This window comes from Bactrocera neohumeralis, chromosome 3, assembly GCF_024586455.1.
Source record: "Bactrocera neohumeralis isolate Rockhampton chromosome 3, APGP_CSIRO_Bneo_wtdbg2-racon-allhic-juicebox.fasta_v2, whole genome shotgun sequence".
NCBI classification, from domain to species: domain Eukaryota; kingdom Metazoa; phylum Arthropoda; class Insecta; order Diptera; family Tephritidae; genus Bactrocera; species Bactrocera neohumeralis.
The window spans coordinates 11,089,270-11,108,300 of NC_065920.1; the positions used below are offsets into that span (position 1 = coordinate 11,089,270).

The 19,031-nt window shown below is 35.9% G+C and overlaps 1 protein-coding gene across 1 annotated transcript in view; it reads right to left on the bottom strand.

The window, feature by feature from the left end:
• The window catches only part of LOC126752854 (uncharacterized), a 111,022-nt gene extending 93,343 nt beyond the window's left edge, over positions 1–17,679 (bottom strand). The window contains exon 1 of the mRNA XM_050463850.1: positions 16,252–17,679. Coding sequence (XP_050319807.1) covers positions 16,252–16,458 — 207 coding nt within the window. The 5' untranslated portion in view covers positions 16,459–17,679. The remainder of the gene's footprint in view (positions 1–16,251) is intronic.
• Between the last annotated feature and the right edge of the window lie 1,352 nt (positions 17,680–19,031).

Sequence of the window (19,031 nt, forward strand, 5' to 3'; positions counted from 1 at the left end):
AAAATTAAAAACAAGAAAAAACAAGAAAGCTCGACTGCACCGAAGCTATAATACCCTTCACATATACATTTTTTACAGCATGAAAGGATATAAGAATAATTTAATAAAATAATGATTTGATGTCTTGATTTTGATTGGTCAGTTTGTATGGCCGCTATACGCTATAGTGGCCGATCTGAATAATTTGTTCGGAGATTGTAGCTTTGCTTTGGACAATAATATATGCAAAATTTCGTGAAGATAACTTGTCAAATGAAAAATTTTTCCTTACAAGAACTTGATTTCGATTGGTCAGTTTGTATGGCCGCTATATGCTATAGTGGTCCAATTTGAAAATTTTTTATGGGGATTGTAGCTGTATCTAGGGCAATAATCTATACACAATTTCGTGAAGATAACTTGTCAAATGAAAAACTTTTCCATACAAGAACTTGATTTCGATTGGTCAGTTTATATGGCCGCTATACGTTATAGTGGACCGATATCGACGATTCTCATAAATGAGCAGCTTTTTGGGGAGAAAAGTATGTGTGCAAAATTTCAGAGCGATATCTCAAAAACTGAGGCATATTTTATAGGGTCTCCGACGTTTCTTTCTGAGCATTACAACTTGGTGACAAATTTAATATACCCTATTCAGGGTATACAAATAAAAATTAGTTTCGTAGACTTCTTTTTTCCCATTATTTTATTTTGTATTTTCAAAATTTATGCTTTTGCGCCCTGAAAATATCACTCGGTTACGACGACGCGCGGCACGACTTGCCACCATAAATTAAATGGTTGTCGTTAGTGTTGATTGGGGCGATTGAATGCGCTGCATCGATTCCGCTCACTGTCGCTGTGGCACGCCGCGATTGTTTTGCTTGTTATTATTGTTGTTGTTGTGGTTACTGGTGGCGTCTTGAGCAGACGTCGTTGCCTTCGTATTTACACAACGGCATAAATTTCGATTTTCAATTTTGTGGCACTGCACTCAAAAGTTTTGATTTTACGGTTATTTGCCACTCAACAAGTCAACGCGCAGTGTTTTTCGCTTTTTAAATTGGCAGTTAGATGCATCTGAGATACAAACAGACAGACAAACGTAAGTGCATACAGACAAATAAGCATTTGAAGCCACTAAAGTTATGAAAAACATGAAGCTGTTACATATTTGTTGTTGTTGTTGTTCTTGCTATAGTTTCTATTGTTGTTTTTGTTATCGTTAACGTTATTGTTATTATTGTTATGGCTTTTTGCCGTTACTCCGGGCCATCCACGACTTATATAAACTTGTTATGTCTATGAAGTCATTATCGATAAGCAACAACAGCAATAACAACAGCAATAACGCCTCTAGTTGAAAAGTCGCTGCGTTGCAGAAAGTTAAATGGAAAACAAATTCGTTAACGCCAATATGTCAGTTTGGAAATTGAATGGAAAAAATATGAGAAAACAAAATATCATTGAAAGCAGTGCACACACACACACAGGCACACAGCGCGTGTGAGATAAATAATCTTCGGGGCATCAGTGATGCTTGAACGGCAATAGATTGTGTTGTACAGTGTTTAAATAACATTAAAATTGTAGTATTCAAAAAATTTTAATTTATAAATTTGAGAAAAAATTGTCATTTTTGGAAAAAAAATTTATTCTTTAAAAAAATTAAATTTTGAAAAATTTTGATTTTTTGAAAAATTTTGATTTTTTGAAAAATTGTCATTTTTGAAAAAAAAAAATTATTCTTTAAAAAAATTAAATTTTGAAAAATTTTGATTTTTTGAAGAATTTTCTGTACATTTAAAAATTTTCATTTTTTGAAAAATTTTTATTTTTTGAAAAATTTTCAATTTTTGAAAAATTTTCAATTTTTGAAAATTTCATTTCATTTTTTGAAACAAAATTTATTTTTTTGTAAAATTTTCAACTCTTGGCATTAGCAGCTTTAGAGCCGTTTTCTCAATGTCTGCTTATCAGCCACGTGTTAGTTAAGTTCTGGTAAAAAATATTTTTTTTCACCGAAAGAAGTAGTTTCGGTTAGGTTAACCAGAACTTAACTCACCACATTGATAAATGGTCCTTAGTGCACCAAATACAATTAAAAAAAAACTCCTTTATCTGGCATACATTAGGTTAGTAGACTAATTCGCTCGTGAGGCTACGAAAAATTCCGATCAGGCTGTTGGAGATGCTTATTCAAAAGACTGTCGCATATCGACAAAACGCCTAGAGCCTGTCACAAATTTATTGAGGCGGCTAATATCAGTTACAGCTAGTTCGCCGGGTCGTCAAAGGTATGTCAAGCTATCTTAGACATCTTAATCTGGCGAAAGTTGAAAAAAAAAAGCCGCACTTCGGAGTAGTATATCTGCTGCTATCTTGGCAGTCTGAAACCAGAGTTGATTGGTTCATTGAGAGCTCCCGACAGAAGACTCCCACTCCAACCTACCTCTTGAGCTTCGATCCATCCGTGAAAAAGCTCATTGCATCTCTTTTCTAGCGACTTCGACCGACCCACAGATCTCTCGTAGGTATGGGCGCGGAGAAGATGCCGCTAGGAGTATACCCCGCGGCGCAATGGTCCAAGTTCTCAAACATGCATTTGAAGGGAGAGAAGATTACGTCAAGATTGAGCATTTACTCCAACAGCAGAGTGACAGTACTTATACTGAGCTCACTAACTTTGCGTTCAAAGCTAGTCAACCAGTGTCTGGCCTTCCTAGAAATTGCATCAAGCCACTCCAACATCCGGCTCGTTTGGGTGTCAAATCACAGCGCAATGGCTGGCAACTGCAAAGCCAATGATCTAGCCAGAGGAGACACTCTTGTTCACCTCATCTTTGAATTGGATTTTGACCGAGTTGAATCTCCACTGGACCAATGAACCTCGCATGCGCTTAGCAGGCGCTGGTCGACGACTGCGAGGTGCCTCTGATCTAACGTACAACATAAGATATCTACTGAACTACTTGCCCTGAGCAAAGTTCAACTTGCTGGACAATGTCCAATATGTATTCAATCGATAAGGCTTAAAACCTTGTCGGACGCTAGTTGTGAAAGTTGTATGGAGGAGGGTGAAGTGGAAACATCCAGGCACTTTCTCCTCCTTGGTCCAGCTTTTGCAAGACTGAGACTGAAGCATCTCGGTAATATTACCTTCGGCGAACCAGAAGACATAGCCGCAATTGATATTAGCCGCCTTAACAAATTCGTGGCAGGCTGTGAGGGTCTTATGATCCAGTATTAAGAAATAACCGGCATTTTAAGCTGTCCAAGTGAGATCCTTCTTAGGGTCGATCTCTTCAGCCTAACCTAACCACATGCAATTTACGAACCCACTGTATGTGCAACAAGCGCCACTATAATGCTCTTAACACACGAATAGCTAGAGCAACAACTACAAAACCATATTCGAACACCGACGATACCAACTTGAAGAGGCCAACAACATTTTGCACTTTCGACCAAATTGATGTGATACAATTTGATTTTTGCAAGCAATTCCAAGTTGCACAGAAATAAATGCAGCACACACCAACACTGAGTCGGCATATTTCAAATTTTCAAAATTGCAAATACGCCAAAAATATTGCAGATAACGACATTTGTAGCTCGAAGCGGAAGGAAATTTTTGTGGCATTTCACCGAGCGGTGGAGCGTGTGGTGTGGCAAGCGGCGAGGATTTAGAAAGTTGCAAGGAATCGATTTGTTGCCGAGCGAAAATTCGTTGAAATTGGCAATAAATTGTTGCAGCGAAATTAAGATTAAACCGAAGGTGGAAAGCGAGGCTAATGAAAACGATGCAATATAAATATGTAATTATTGGATAATCGCGGCGCAACCGACAGCAATTGCCGCGACTCGTTGTGGAATTGCCGGCAATTGCCATTTAATGAAAGCTCACCTCGTTTGCGTTTAAATATTTTTTACTTATTAAGAAAATTCGTTACTTAAGCAGCCATGCATTGGTCAATTACTCAATTCGCTCCGGTTTTTACAGTCTTGCAGACAGGTAGAGGCGCAGGTAACACTTCACAGCTGTCAAATTTACACAGGCAGGATATGAGTACTTTTTTATTTTATTTCATTTTATATATTTGTGCATTATTATTATTTTTTTCTAATTTGCTGGCAGCAAACAAATTTTAAATGGAAAGTTGCCGCAATTTCCTTTCCATTTCACTTGGCCGGCAAGGCAAAGGCAGTTCGGTTTCCTTTCGCGATGTTGCGACAGTTTTCCACACTATACATAGAAGAAAATCAAAAAAAAAAGCTACAAAAAAGTAATCGAGAAGAAAATGTAATCGAAATCGTCTGGCTGCTGTGGAAAATGTCTATTATGTTGTTGTTGCTGCTATTGTTACCTGCAAGCGCAGTAACCGTATTTTATTGTGTTTGTGGAATTCGTGAACTGCGGTGACTGGTTTAATTTATTATGCCACGTTTGCGAGTCAGTTAGTTAGCGATGACAGCGCAAGTGCGAGTTTCGATTAAAAAAAAGTGTTAAAAAGTGAACAGCAATTAATAAGAGAAATATTTTGTAGGCATTGGTGCGCCTTCTGAAAAATTTCGTGAACTTTTTTAAATTATTTTAATTAAACTAAATTCAACAGATATCAAATATTAACGCATGCTATAAAAACTTTCCTATAATTATAGCAAAAATATATGATGCTATAAAAACTTTTCTATAATTATAGCAAAAAATATCGAATGTTATAAAAACTTTCCTATAATTATAGCAAAAAAATTTCGAATGCTATAAAAACTTTCCTATAATTATAGAAAAAAATGTATTTTTTTATATTAATAACTTCAAATTTATTTTCACAAAGTGTTTAGGTACAATATAGGGCCGCATAACATGAAGCAATAAATAGTTCTTAATAGACTATACAAAACTCGAGAAAAATGTTGAGATGTTATATCCACTTGAGAATTTAAAAAAAAATCGATTGTGTTTATCGAAAGTATATACATATATTTTAAAATATTCTTTCAAAATTTGAAGTTGAACCGACAAAGAATTTCGGAGATATAAGCCAATTTGTACCTTGTTCTGTCAGCCAGAAGGGAAATCCTAATCATCGCGGGATAAACCTTCTTATCATTACATATCAGGTTCTATCGACAGTATTTTGTGGAAGACTTAAGCCCATTGTAAATAAATTGTTGGACCTCATCTGTGCCGCTTTAGACCTTGCAAATACATCACATAGACTAGATTTTAACAACAGGTCAAATCGAGCAAATCGAGAAGACCCCCACAAAAAGATCAACACACATTACCTTTTTGTCGATTTCAAAGCTGACAGAAACTGCCTATTCGACGCGATATCTAAATTTGGTATACCTGTGAAGCTCAATCTGTTCGCAGAATGACGTTGAGCACAAAGATTAGCCCCATCAAAATTGGGAATGATTTCACCAATCCGTTCGATACCAGATAAAGTTTAAGACAGAGTGGTTCTCTCTTGGTGAGCGGGAGCTAGACGGCACTACGACACTGTTGGTAGTAATAAAATTGAAAAAAAGAAGGTCTCTATATATTTTGGAACCAGCAGAAGTTCCACCAACGATCTAAGCCTGGAGTTTAAGCGCGGAAGAAGTCTTGTCAACAGGTCTGAGATGAGAAAGCTCTTGGAACATTCTAGAGTACTGTTCTACGCAAAGTCCTTGGAGACGTCCGGTAAGCGATTATGGAAGAAGTTAGAATTATGAAATATGTATAATCGAAGTATCAAGTTCATAGCGAACTGTCTGCTTTTTCGATGTATAACTAGTGTGACCTCGCAAAGTATGTAAGCAACTGACGAAATTTTGTGTTCTCGGCCCAAACCCACAGTTGTAGTGGGAAAGAAGAAGAAAAATCGAACAAAACTTTAAATGAGTTTTTTCTTGAAATGCTGTTTTCAGAGTCGGTAGGGAAAATTTCACCGAAGGGCTGGACCAATCGTATTGAAATTTTTACACAACCTTGTTAGATATGTATGTACTATGTATATTTGTCAGGTAATGACCGAAGGAATAAGATCTTTAATAATAATTTCGGTTTTTTTTTAACCCACTCTGATTTTAAATTTTTTCACAAAAAACGAGTCGGTAGGGAAAATTTCACCGAAGGGCTGGGCCTATCAAATTAAAATTTTCACACTACCTTCTTATATTTATATTTGTCAGAAAATGGTCGAAGGAAGAAGATATTTGATTATAATTTCAATTTTTTAACCTCTCTGAAATTTAAATTTTTCGCAAGCGAAAATTTTTTGGGATGGTAGCTTCCAAGAATTAAATTTTTGGGTTTGGTCAATACCTAGCTTAATTTATAGTAATAATAGATTGTTTGGATTTGAGATAACTTTGGGGAAAAGACTTTTTCATTTGAGAGTTTCCTTTCGAGATCGGCTATGGGATCATGGGAACTCAAAAATTTTCAGAATTTATTTTTATGGTAAAAAGCAAACTGTATTTGCTACATTTAATTAAAAATATTCAAAAAATCAACCAACTCCCTACAATAAAGAATCGACAAGCTAGGCAGAGTCTCCACTCACATCACCAGCTGCACCACATTCAGCCATAATCCAAAAATCTCGCACAATTGTCACTGCAACCGAAATCAGCGCGGAAGCAATGAGCCGCGACCAAAAGCGCTGAGTGCGCTGTCACTAATTAAGCGCTTCTGGTAATTGCGACAGTTTTGGTGATGGCAATGTTGCTGCACGAGAAGGTGACGATGACATAATGTCGCTTCGCTGGCAGCCAGCGCTGTCATAATGCTGGTATAAATAGCATAACTGTTTGCGACTGCCTCGGCTGCATCAAGTGGGAGTTGTTTAATGCAGCAGCGCTCGTTGGCAGACGAGTGCATTGTGCAACAAAAGCAAAAAACAACAAGTCGCTTGGTGCACGCAAAGAGATTTGGTAATTGATTTTCATTTGATTTTGGGAAAGGGAAATTTCGAAAATGCTGTTGAGAGCGTTGAAGCCGTTATGCAAGTGAATGAATGATCCGTTACACTTGACACTATTTGTGGTTATGCTTGAATGGGTGAATGTTAAAGAAATGCTTTCAGCTACAAAAAATGCGCTTAGACTTTCGATTTATAATGCGACGCTTGGGTAAAAATGCACTCTATTTATGCAAGTCGTGTCAGAAAGTGTGACGTAACAGTTTAACAAGAGGCACATCAAATATGAGCCAGAGTAAGCTTATTAAAAGTCACGAAAAACACTTTCTGCGAAGCGATTGAGCATTGAGAGTTGTAAACATTGTCATAAAAAACGTTAAATCGAAATTAATAAATATATTTGGATACTACATTTTCTTTATTGAACCGTTATGTTGAAACGTGGTTTATGTATAGAAAACTTTTTAAGCTTCTAGGCCGCGTCACTCAAGTACTCGCCTGTTGTTTTAGAAGAAAAGTCTCACGCCTCATAACTAGATTCAAATGATTTTCTTAGATTCAGGATACAAGTTCCAGTTTATTCCCCTTCATAAAGTTGTTACAAGAAAATAAAGGATACAGTTTTCTGAAAAGGTTGAAACTCTCTCTAAAGAATTTTACCATTGCTTCGAATACTTCATATTGCTATTTATGGAGGATAAAGTCATATGGCTCAGGCATCTTACGACTTCCGATCTTGGACCAAGTATCCTCTGGGTAGCCAAAGAATATTCGTTTGGAGGCAAGATAGAGTGAGAAGGCTAACCTTCCCTCCTTAAGGTTGTGCGCTGGGTTTGAAACCCGCTACGTAAAAAACGCTCCCTATGAAATAGAAACAACAGCACAGCCCCGGATAAGAGACCTCTTTTGATGACAACCATGACAAATGCATTTAGGATTACAAATTAAGTCCGGTCGCTTAATTGGGAAGGTGCCGCTTCCCAGCTGATACCCTCGTAAGAATAAAGGCAGACATTACCGCCGTCCAAGAAGTGCGATGAATGGGACAAGGACTGAGACGAGTAGGTCTTTGTGGCATTTACTACAGTGGCTATATAAAGAAGCGCGAATGCGGTTTGGGGTTCGTGGTGGGAGAGAGACTCCGCCCCAGTGGATGAACGTCTAGCCACAATCCGCATCAAAGATAAGTTCTTCAACATATCGCTGGTTTGCGCCCACGCCCCGACGAAAGAGAAGGACGATGTGACCGAGGATGCCTTCTATCAGCGCTTGGAGCGCACTTATGAGAGCTTCCCCGACACGATGTCAAAATCGTGTTTGGCGACTTTAACGTGTGGGCATGAAGGTTTCTTTAGGAGTTAAATAGTAAACATTTATTTTTCACAACTTCTGACTTGGATTAACTTAGCAAATTCAATTTGTGAAATCAATAAAAATCAATCGTGGTCGTACATCACTCCAAGACGAACTTCGTGAAGATCGTCCTTGGATACATCGAAGACGGATCACCATTCACCATAGCTATGCAGCTCTTACTCGACGGAAGCAACTGCATTTTTGAGCACTCAAAACATCGTTTTGACGAGTCATTCATCGTAAAAAATAAAGCAAGATACCTGAACAGGTGGTAGAGCATCATACAATAAAGAATTATTCCTTCGATTATTTTCAGACAAACATACATATAAATATCTAAGAAGGTCGTATAAAATATTCAATCCGATCGGTCTATATGGTTTCGAAAAAAAAACGAGTTCAAAGGTTTTTTGAAAACCCATTAGACTAAGTTAAAAATGTTTACAAATACGCTCGTATCTCCGAAACTATTGCCGGATCAACTGCAAATTTTTGGAGAATATTTTGAAATTATCGATTTTTTTAAATTTAAAAGTCCCTTATTTCCCTTTATATGGAGTTTGGAAAAGTCCATTATATTCCGAATATGCGCTATGGGCTAATATTCTCATATTATACTTTCAAAACTGTAAAGCTATGAAAAACAAGTTTTTTTTTACACATTAGTTTATTAGATATCTTTCCTCGTCATTTTCTCTTATTATAAAATTTCCATATAGAAAGCAATAATCCACTAGTTAAACTCTAGGATTTGGTGAAATCAAAACATATATAATCAAGGATCTCACGGAGTTCTTTAAATTTCGAGAGAGCACAATCCAAGTAGAGATGAGCTGACTTAGAAAATCTTCACATGACTTCCTAGAAATTAATACAGCTCCGAGCCTACCGGTTTTTACTACCAATATAACTATGTAGATATCTTAAAGAAACAACAAAATCTCATGTTAACAAATTTACAGTTATATTTACAACGAAAATCGCTTGCCGAACTACTTACACTATTTGTACGGCTATTACTTTCATGAATAAAACAATATACCATACAGAGGCAACAAACTGAGAAATCAAAAGTGAAAAGAAAACACGATCTCATTACGATAAAAACACAGAAATAACAACAACAAAAAATATATACTTGAACAACTGTGAAAATCATAAAACATAACGAACGAACGGACGGAATTGGATGTGAAACTATTAGTAAAACTATGCAAAGTTGGATGGATGGTGAAGCAAGTGAGTGGGCGATGGGTGTGCAGCGGTGCGGCAACAACAACACCAACAGCAACAGCATTTTGGTGAGAGCAAAGGAAGTGGCGCGGCAGGTGGCGGCGCAGGGCGGAGAGAGCAGGCACTGATAACATGGTAATCGCAGGCATTAGTGCGTAACCACATAAATGCGAAAACGCTTGGGAAGACATGATGTCATAGCCAACACACAACAGCAAAAGCAATAAAAACAACTAAAGAAGAAATAATAATAAAAGTTAACGGTGCTAATTCGAAATGCCGAGCAGCAGACGAAAGGCTTGCAGATGCGATAAGGAAATGAAAATGATGGCAAAAGTTGAAAAGACTGAACAAAGTAGAGACGAACAAGCCAAGTGCGACGAAGAAGCAGCAGCTGAAGACGCGATGGCGCAGCACGCAATTTTAATGGCAAAATTGGAAAGGAATGGAATTACGCTTATTTTGACAACAACAACAACCCAGAGAAGTTCGCAGCGGCATTGTAAATCACAAAAGTTTTCAAAAACCCAACAACAAATGCACGAGCAACAAAAGCACTGCAGTAATTGGCTAAAAAATGCAAACGCTTGTCGGCGGCAAAGGCAAATAATGCAAATTTGCAGTTAATGAAAATTATTTTATGGGACCACGGCGGCTGACAGACACACTGGGGCGCCACAAAGTGCGGGACCGCAAAAGAGTAGGCGGAAAAAAGCGCCGCCGCCGACTAATAATGGCAACCATTCGAGCCAGGAAGATAGTCACTCAAGCGTTGGCAGCTGATGGCAATCTTCAGCAAATATGCACAATTCATGCCAAGGTATGCATGCACCCCCCACCCGTTCTATAAGCGCTTCACCGCGCGTTGGCAGCGTAAAATTAACGCTGAACACCGCAGCAGCCACAAAGTGTGTGTAAATCAGCAAATGAGTAGGCGAGCGGGAGGCGGTAGGCAGGGAGGAGGGGAAGTCTGCATTGTGCGCGTGTTTTTTGCGGCCGCAGTTGCTTCACATGTGAAAAGGGAAATTGCAATGATGCATTTTTCCTTTCATTTTCATTGCGCGCAAGTCAAGTGAATACAACAACAAAAAGAAAAAGAGCAGCGAAGCACACAATTTTCGCATGGCGCTGTCAAATTGGCAAAGAAATGCCAGGAAAACTAAATTAGCCGGTTTATAATGAAGCCAACCATATGTACAATATGTGTGTGTGTGTGTGTGTGTAAGTGTGTATGGCAGGGTGAGTTGTGCAGGAATTGCGGTAAAAGTGCAAGTCACTTTTGTGGAAGAGGAAGCAAAGTGCTGTGTGTGTGTGGCAAGTGGCATTCGGCGCTGTGGGCCGCTGCGAAGATTTATGCCATAACAATTAGGTATACACTTGAAAGGAGAGCATTGTTTGGGCGGAGTAGCGGCTTGCCGCATGGCGCGCAGTAGCAGCCGCGGCAGTGATAATGTGTTGGAAGCAGCGCATGTTAGACGCGCATAACAAGCAACTGAAATTCCAACGTCTGGGCAATGCGCCAACTTTGATTAAGGCAACATTATGGCTGGGGTGGCGATATACAGTGGGGTGATGTGGGTGAAATTGTGCAGAATTTTTTACGGAATTGCTAAAAAAATGGGTGGAAAGATATACATATGTATGTACATACATATATTAACAGAATTAAATGAGTTGGCGTTTTTTTTTTTGCAAGTTTAAATTTTTTCGAAATTTAAAATTTTTTTTAAATACTATTTTATTTCAAATTCATTTTTTTTTAATTTCCAATATTTTTTTGTTTTCAAATTTAATTTTTACTAAATTTCATATTTAATTTTTTTCAGATTTAATTGTTTTTTTTTTTTAATTTTATATTTCATTTTTTGCCAAATTTAAATTTTTTTCCAAATTACAAATTTCAGAATTTATTTTTTTAATTTTCAATTTTTTTTTAATTTTAGCAATTTTTTTCAAATTTCAATATTCTTCCAAATTTTAAAGTTTTATTTTAAACTTCATTTTTTCCAAATTAAATTTTTTTTTTTCAAAATTTATTTATTTTTATTCATTTTTAATTTTTTTCTTTAAATTTAGCATTTTTTTTATTTAAATTTTCTTCGAAATTTAATTTTTGCTTTAAGTTTAGCAATTTTTTTTCAAATTTAAAATGTTTTCCAAATTTCTCATTTAATTTTTTTCAATTAAAATTTTTTTTGAAATTTCAAAATTAAATTTTTTTAATTTTAAATTTTTTTTTTAATTTCCAATGTTTTTTGTTCCCCAATTTAATTTCTTTTCTAAATTTCAAATTTAATTTTTTTCTTTAATTTTAGCAACAAAAAATTTAAATTTTTACGAAAACGTTTAAGAAATGAAAAATTAAATATTAGAATAATTTGTACTTTTTAGTTTCCAAAAAATAATATTTTAAACCAAAATTTTAACACACACTACCCACTGTGCGCCCATGCAACAGCCGGTGCATGCAAGCAATTATTCTATCCATTCGACTTGAAAAAAATATGTATGCGCGATTATAAGCACACACACACACTGACGTAAGGACACGAGTATTTGGGAAAACCTGCATGCACAAGCAAGAAAAATTGCAGCAAGAAAGCAGAGAACGAACAGCCAACCGTGGGCAGAAGCGTGCAACATCTGCATACCAATGGGGGAGTCGAAAAATATGCATATGTAAGCACACACACACGTACATATGTATATAAATGAGTAGAACAAAAACAACAAAGGCAAAAAACTTAAAGCCGATTAGGCAGCGAGCGATGTTGAAGCCTCCTTCTTTGTGTGTGTCTTTTTTTGGGTTTCAGCAAGAGCAAAGCCAGGCCGAAAATGTGCGCTGGAAAAAAACATTTTCGAAAGATTTGCAAATGAAAATTGTTTCTGCTCTAAAAAGCAGACGCAGACAGTGCTAGCAGCCCGCAAGTCGGTGCATGTGCAACGTCAGTGTCCCTCCCAGAAATTTACATTGTTGCTGCAATCAAATTATTGCTGTACTTCTATGTGCGGCAGACATGCAGAGCTTGCAACAATGGGCCGCCGCAAACACTTCACACACACACATATGTATGTATGTATATCTATGGTATGGTATATTCATAAATAGTTAAATGCTAAATGCTCATTTATGTTGCTGCATTCCATGAGAAAATTGAAAAGGAAAGGTGGTGTGGTGTTGTTAATTGCAACAGTCGTACCCACTTGCAACAAGCCACACAAATGCTTGCAAACGAGAATGCCAGTATAATGTATGTATGTATGTGTTCAGGTATGTAAATAACATCATTAATTCTTTAGCCGTTGCTGGCGAATGAGCGATTATGCTTGCTGTTGCGAGGAGGCACGGAGACGAGCACTGCCGACGCGCGCCTCGTGGAAATTATGAAATTTGCGTGCGAAACTGCAATTCTAATTCTAATGCGTTCACCTTGAACTTTTCGAATAATTCTGACGTAGCTGCAAATCGCACGATTAGAGCAGATTTATCAATATATGTAAGTTAGTGATTTCGCTGCGAGAGTGATTAACCGGTTGGTCGGAGTTCTCCTTACTGTAATTATCGATTACACCATCTAATTTTGTTAATGAGATCATGCGATTACTTTGTACGAAAAAGTCTAAATAAAAATCTGAGAGGTGTAAGTAACTCGTCACTGACATTAAAGGATTTGAACTGCACTCTTTAATAGAGGGTTTCATATTTATCAAACACCTTAGAACATGCTAACCAGAAACTCGATTACAATAAAAATTTGATGACTAAGAGTCGAACTCATATCTTAATCTTAAAATCTTAAAAGAAAGGCAAAACTGCAATTTAAATGATTGTTAGGAGAGGTCTCGGCATAAGGGGGGAATTAGCATACTAGTCTGTTTTTTCGGTGTCGATATATGTATGTATATGGTTTCTATGACCGTTAACCCAAATTATGGACAAGTGGAGTTGACCTGCCAGCGAGCTTAAAGTGTTCCTACTATATATTTGTTGAATAAGCATCAGTTTATATTTGGTGACGATAAGGTTGTTGTTGTATCGGCAGAATTAGTAATGCCGCCTGGTGGTATATGGTATCTTTCTGTATCCTCCAGTAGTTATTCAGTAGAGCTCCACAGTCTTTTTTATGTCTAATACTTCCGCTTAGAAGATGCTAGCTGAGTTTGGCAAATGGAAGAGCACAGAGATATCGAAATGCTCGTAGTATACCCACGTCCTTACTCTGCAGTCCATTTTGGGCCCGTCGGTATTGATTATGATAGTAAACTCCTACTTTTGGATTGGATTTGGGATCAGAATTCTCACGACCAACTATGTCCACAAAAACCTGTTTACGGTACTCTTGTAGAAAAAATACAACTTTATCAGGACGAGTCGAACAAAACCGCATTTCCTAGTCACACAAAAACCCAAAATATCCACAATAATCATTCAAACGGACACGCGAGAGATGTCATGCTCTATTGCCATGTCTCTAACACTTGCTTGACGATTTTCAAGCACCATCTTTCACTTTTTAATATTTTCATCAATTGAAGAGGTTGAAGGTCGTCCAGAACGAGGCATGTCTTTAACGATCTCTCGACCGTCTTTTAAGGCTTTGCACCACTCGGTGGCTTGTGTTTATTTTAAGTCGAAAATAATGGTGTGGAAAATGAACAGAAAGCGACTAGAGGTTCAGAAAACGGCCGCATAAGCAATTGTAGTTAAAGTCTTGGTTAACTGTAAAAGTCCTCACCTTTTTCATGGCTAATAGAGCAAACAAATGGCATAAATCAGTTAGACTAGTAAATCAATTGGAATATAGAGGCAAATTGTTAGAACTGAAGAATCAAAGACTCCTACTACTACAGAAAAAATGGTTTGGAGAATTTGAAAGTATTTTATATGATCTAACGAAAAAGCAAACTTGTGCTGAAATTAGACGAAGTCTAGAAATAAAAAAAAAAATATTTTTTTGTAAGTTTGGTTAATCTTTTTTTTAAATTGGTTAATCAAAATATATCAACAATAGAATTTTTCAAAATACAAATTATTTTCAGAGATATATGTTGGCATCCAAACTGTTTCGGCCGAAACTGAAACTTTAAGGGTTTTTTCTCTAGACTGTTTTTTCCAAAACGATATCCACCAAATCTCAGGTTCTACTGAACCGATTTATCTGCAGATTTTAGAGAGTCTTCTTTAAAGACTTGTCTATGCCTGGAACTGGTCATATCCACCTACATCAATTTTTACTACTTTTAAAAAAATTCGAAACAGTCACAAAAAAAATTTTTTAAGACACTTCAAAAGTAACCTGAAGTTCATTGCTTTAGACTAGAATACCCCTTTCAAAACAGTAAAGGACTGAAATATGACTGCGAAATTTATTTAGTATCTACTCCTGATTCAGTAGAGCCCACGTTCTCTGAAGTGTTTTGGAATAAAAATTATTATGTCATACTCAGTATTCGCTAGAATCACCTTGGTCATATCTTTATGAAGCATGCAATTTAATACCAACAAATCTTATAGATCAGTTAAAAAAACGTACGAACACTTAAGAATTGTTCAATGACCATCATCACTTATAAATAAAATATGATTTGATAAAAATATAAGATAAACTGGGCGAACACTATGTAAGTACGAAATTATAAAAAAAAATTAAAACAATAAATGATAACGAGTATGTTATTACTTTTTTTAAGTTCTGAGGACTTAAAAAACTTAAAAAGAACGATTAAGGTGTCTTACTAAGTATTGAAAAAAATATAAAAAGTATGTAATAAAGATAAAATATATTTTCAAGAACAAAAAACAATATTTACTTTATAAAAAACAACAAAAACTGAAGAAATAAAATAAAAAAGAAATACGAAAAAAGAAAAAGTCATCAAAAGCTTTCTCTTTTATATATATTCCACTGGTCCAAAATATACGATTTCATGAAATGAGCAAATTTTATCTCAAAAGCTGAGGGACTTTGCGTATATAGAGATGGTCAAATATACATATATATATATATTCGTATTTAAGTGTGCTTACTGCCAAATCCACATCGACATCATTGGTCATAAGAACCGTGCCGTTAGTTCTGCTTTCTTCAAGTTGGACAAGGAGCGAAGCAAATGGGTCTGATAGTGAAGTTGATCAAAGACCAAACTCTACAAGTCATTTGTAATCCTCGTTCTGCTGTAGGAGTTTTCGAGAGAAAGGTTCTGCGGAGGATTTATTTTCCTTTGCGCGTTGACAATGGCGAATACCGCAGTCGATGGAACAATGAGCTGAACGAGATATACGACGACGTTGAAAGCATATAGAAATAAATTTAGCATAATACCCAAAAAGAACTGGAGATTATAACTTTAGATAACAATTTTGTCTATTGTGTATACTTTGAAAGTTTAGTACGCAGTTTTGTTTACGAGTATCTTGAACATTTTGATTTTGCACCTTTTTCTTAAAGCTTTTTATCTGGTTTTGGCTTATGTATGTCACTTATATTAATACATTTTCAAGAAAAAATAACTAAAAATAAATTTAATACCGCTAATTTGTTTTTCGCAGCCTTTTCATTGGTTTTTTGCCTAATTTGTTTACTTTTATTTTTGTTGTTGTTACTTTTTTTAATATTTTTACTTTTATTTTTTTTTTTTCATTTATTGTTTTATTTTTTTTTTTGTTTATTATATTTATTTGGTTATTTTTTATTACTTATTTTTACTTTATTTTTATGTTTTTTATCTTTTAGTTAATTTTTTTTTTATCTTCACGATCACTTACCTTTTCGCTTCTGACATAATTCGCTGGGAATTTAGGCGATAGCGAGATTGACGACGCTGAGAACGGCGAATGCAGCGCCATGCTCGAGTTGCCAAAGTTGGCGAAGTTGCCAACGCTGCCATAGATGGGCGGCGTGCAGGGCGTGGAGGGTGGTGTGTGCGCAGAGCAAAGTTGCGGCAAAGACGGTGCACGAATGCGGGTATGCATTTTCAACAGCAAAAAAAAAAGAAAAACACAAAAAAACAACAACGCAAAAAAAGAATTTATGCACTTAAAATTAATTTACAAAAGCACACACACGGACACATACAAACGCATATGTATGTACCATAAGTAGGGTATTTACATAAAAAAGAGGCGCACTCGGTTGAGCGAAGCGATGGATTTGTGTTTGCGCGCCTCTTCTCAGCTTTTCCGCCGACTTTCTATAAACAATTTGTATTATTATTATTGCTGTTGTTGTTGTTGTAGCACTTATAAGCGTTTGGCATTGCGGTGACGACAAATTTGAATGGCGTTTTTTTTAATTGACGGCATTGAAGCGCGCATTGATAAGCAGCGCGCCGCCGATGCACTAAAATAACGGTGGTGGCGTTGGCGAACGAACGAACACAAGAGCGAGAGTGCAGCGAACGCAAGCGAGTGTGTACAAGAGCGTTTGCGACTGTCAGGTGGGCTGGCTGCTGGTACAGCGGCGGTCAGGTAAGTAAGTACGCGTTGCAGGGCTTGCGGAGGCGGGCGCTACATTTCCGCTGTAGAGTAGAGCAAACTTTGTAGAGAGACGCAGTTTTATGGTTTGTATCCGAGTCACTTACTAGATTTAATTTTTTCATTCACTAGTATTATTTTTTAATATTTCCACATAATGCTATTTTTTCACAACACTGTAGGCACGTAAAAAAAAATATTTAAAGGCAAAACACAATAACAAACAAATTAGGCACACCACCGTAAGCATAGACAATCGTCGGTCGTCGGAATCGGTAAATTCTAACTACGCGAACCGTGAAATGCACCCCTGCGTGCCGCACCACAGCGCCGCACGTTCCAATTGCGATTGTGCTGTGAGGTAATCTTAGTCAGAAATTAACGCCGGACACGATCCGCGGTGATGACTGAGTGGCGACGCTTGTTGCTGCGGTTATTGTTGTACCTTACACACACAAACACATATATACATATATATACATACATATGTATATACAGATCTATGTAATTATTTATATTTGTAGCTCAAACATAGCGGTTTGCAGGTAGTCCCCCCAACGTGGCGTATCAGTAATTGAATATCGCGGCGATCATGCGCCGAGGGGAGCGCGGCGGCCACCACTTTTACTCTATTCAAATTGAAATTGCAAATAAAAATTATAACTTTTTTTAAATTTGATTTTATTTTTTATTTAATTTTCTTATAAACTTTGCATCACACGCTTGTTTTGCTTGTTACGCTGCGAACGCCGACAGTGAATTGTGCCAAATGGAAGCGAAAAATAATAATAATAATCAGCAAAAGTACAAGTGAACGGCAAGAACGTAAGGTAAGACAAGGTAGAAGAAAAAATTAAAAAAAAAAAACAACAAACAAATACAAATTAACAAAACACAATCGCGACAGTGTCTGTAGAAACAGCAAATATGCTTAGAAGAGAGTAACGAAGCGGAGCGCAAGACTAAAAGTGATAAGCGCAGAAGGCTTGAGTGTAAAGATGTACATACATATGTAGGAAGGCATATATGTATAAATGAATATACGTAATATGCGAGGTGTAATATTGAATAATATTCATTGAATAATCACACGGTCAACATTTGCAAAGACCACTGAGAACAGAGCTGTAGTGCAGAAAGGGTACCAACAATGTGTGATGTACCATAGAGCGGTAAGCATCAATGGCTGAATCGCAGCTTAAAGCAGATCAACAAAACTAACTCCAACAAAGCTTCCAAATAGTTGGCTTTTTCGTTCAATATACATACATACATATGTACATATGTATGTGAATGTAAGTATGAAAGGCGCTAAGGTTATTAATGTAGGTGCTAATTTAAAGACAATAAAGATACGAAACTTATGTATAAAATTTACGTAAACGGTGGTGCTAAATAATATTTCTTTTTGCTTTATTTATAATTATTATTAAATTTTTTGAGTAAACAACAATAAATCTGCTGAACAATTCAAAATTTCATATTTTTAAGTCATACAAAATACTTGATATATTTTTAATAACACAGTTGTATTTTTAAACATAATTCAAGAGATCGGTTGAACAACTTAAAACTTTTAAAAACAGAAAGTTAGGACATACATACATACATATAGTATGTGCTTAGAACTTTAGAAAAAATTAAAAACAAAATGCAGAAAAATTATAAAAATCTACAAAAAGTATTCAAAAAATTAAAGGAATATTAAAAAAAAAAATTAAGAAATATTTTTAAATTTAAATTATGAACTTTCTGTAGAAAAAAAAAAAAAAAAAAAAAAAAACTTTTAAAATCTTAAAAAAAATGGGAAAACTAAAGAAAAATAAATTTTATACAATAAAAAATTCCATACAACTAAAAACTTTTTGAAAATAAATATTATCAAAATTGGGAAAATTAAAAAAATATTGGGAAGAATTAGAAAAATTAAAAACCCATTTTAGTGAAATTTCTAAAACAACTTACAATTTCTAGAAAAATTAAAAAACGCAAAAAAAAACGATATGGAAATATTTAAAAAAATATTGAAAATTAAAAAAAATATTAAGAAAAATTAGATACAGAATATAAAA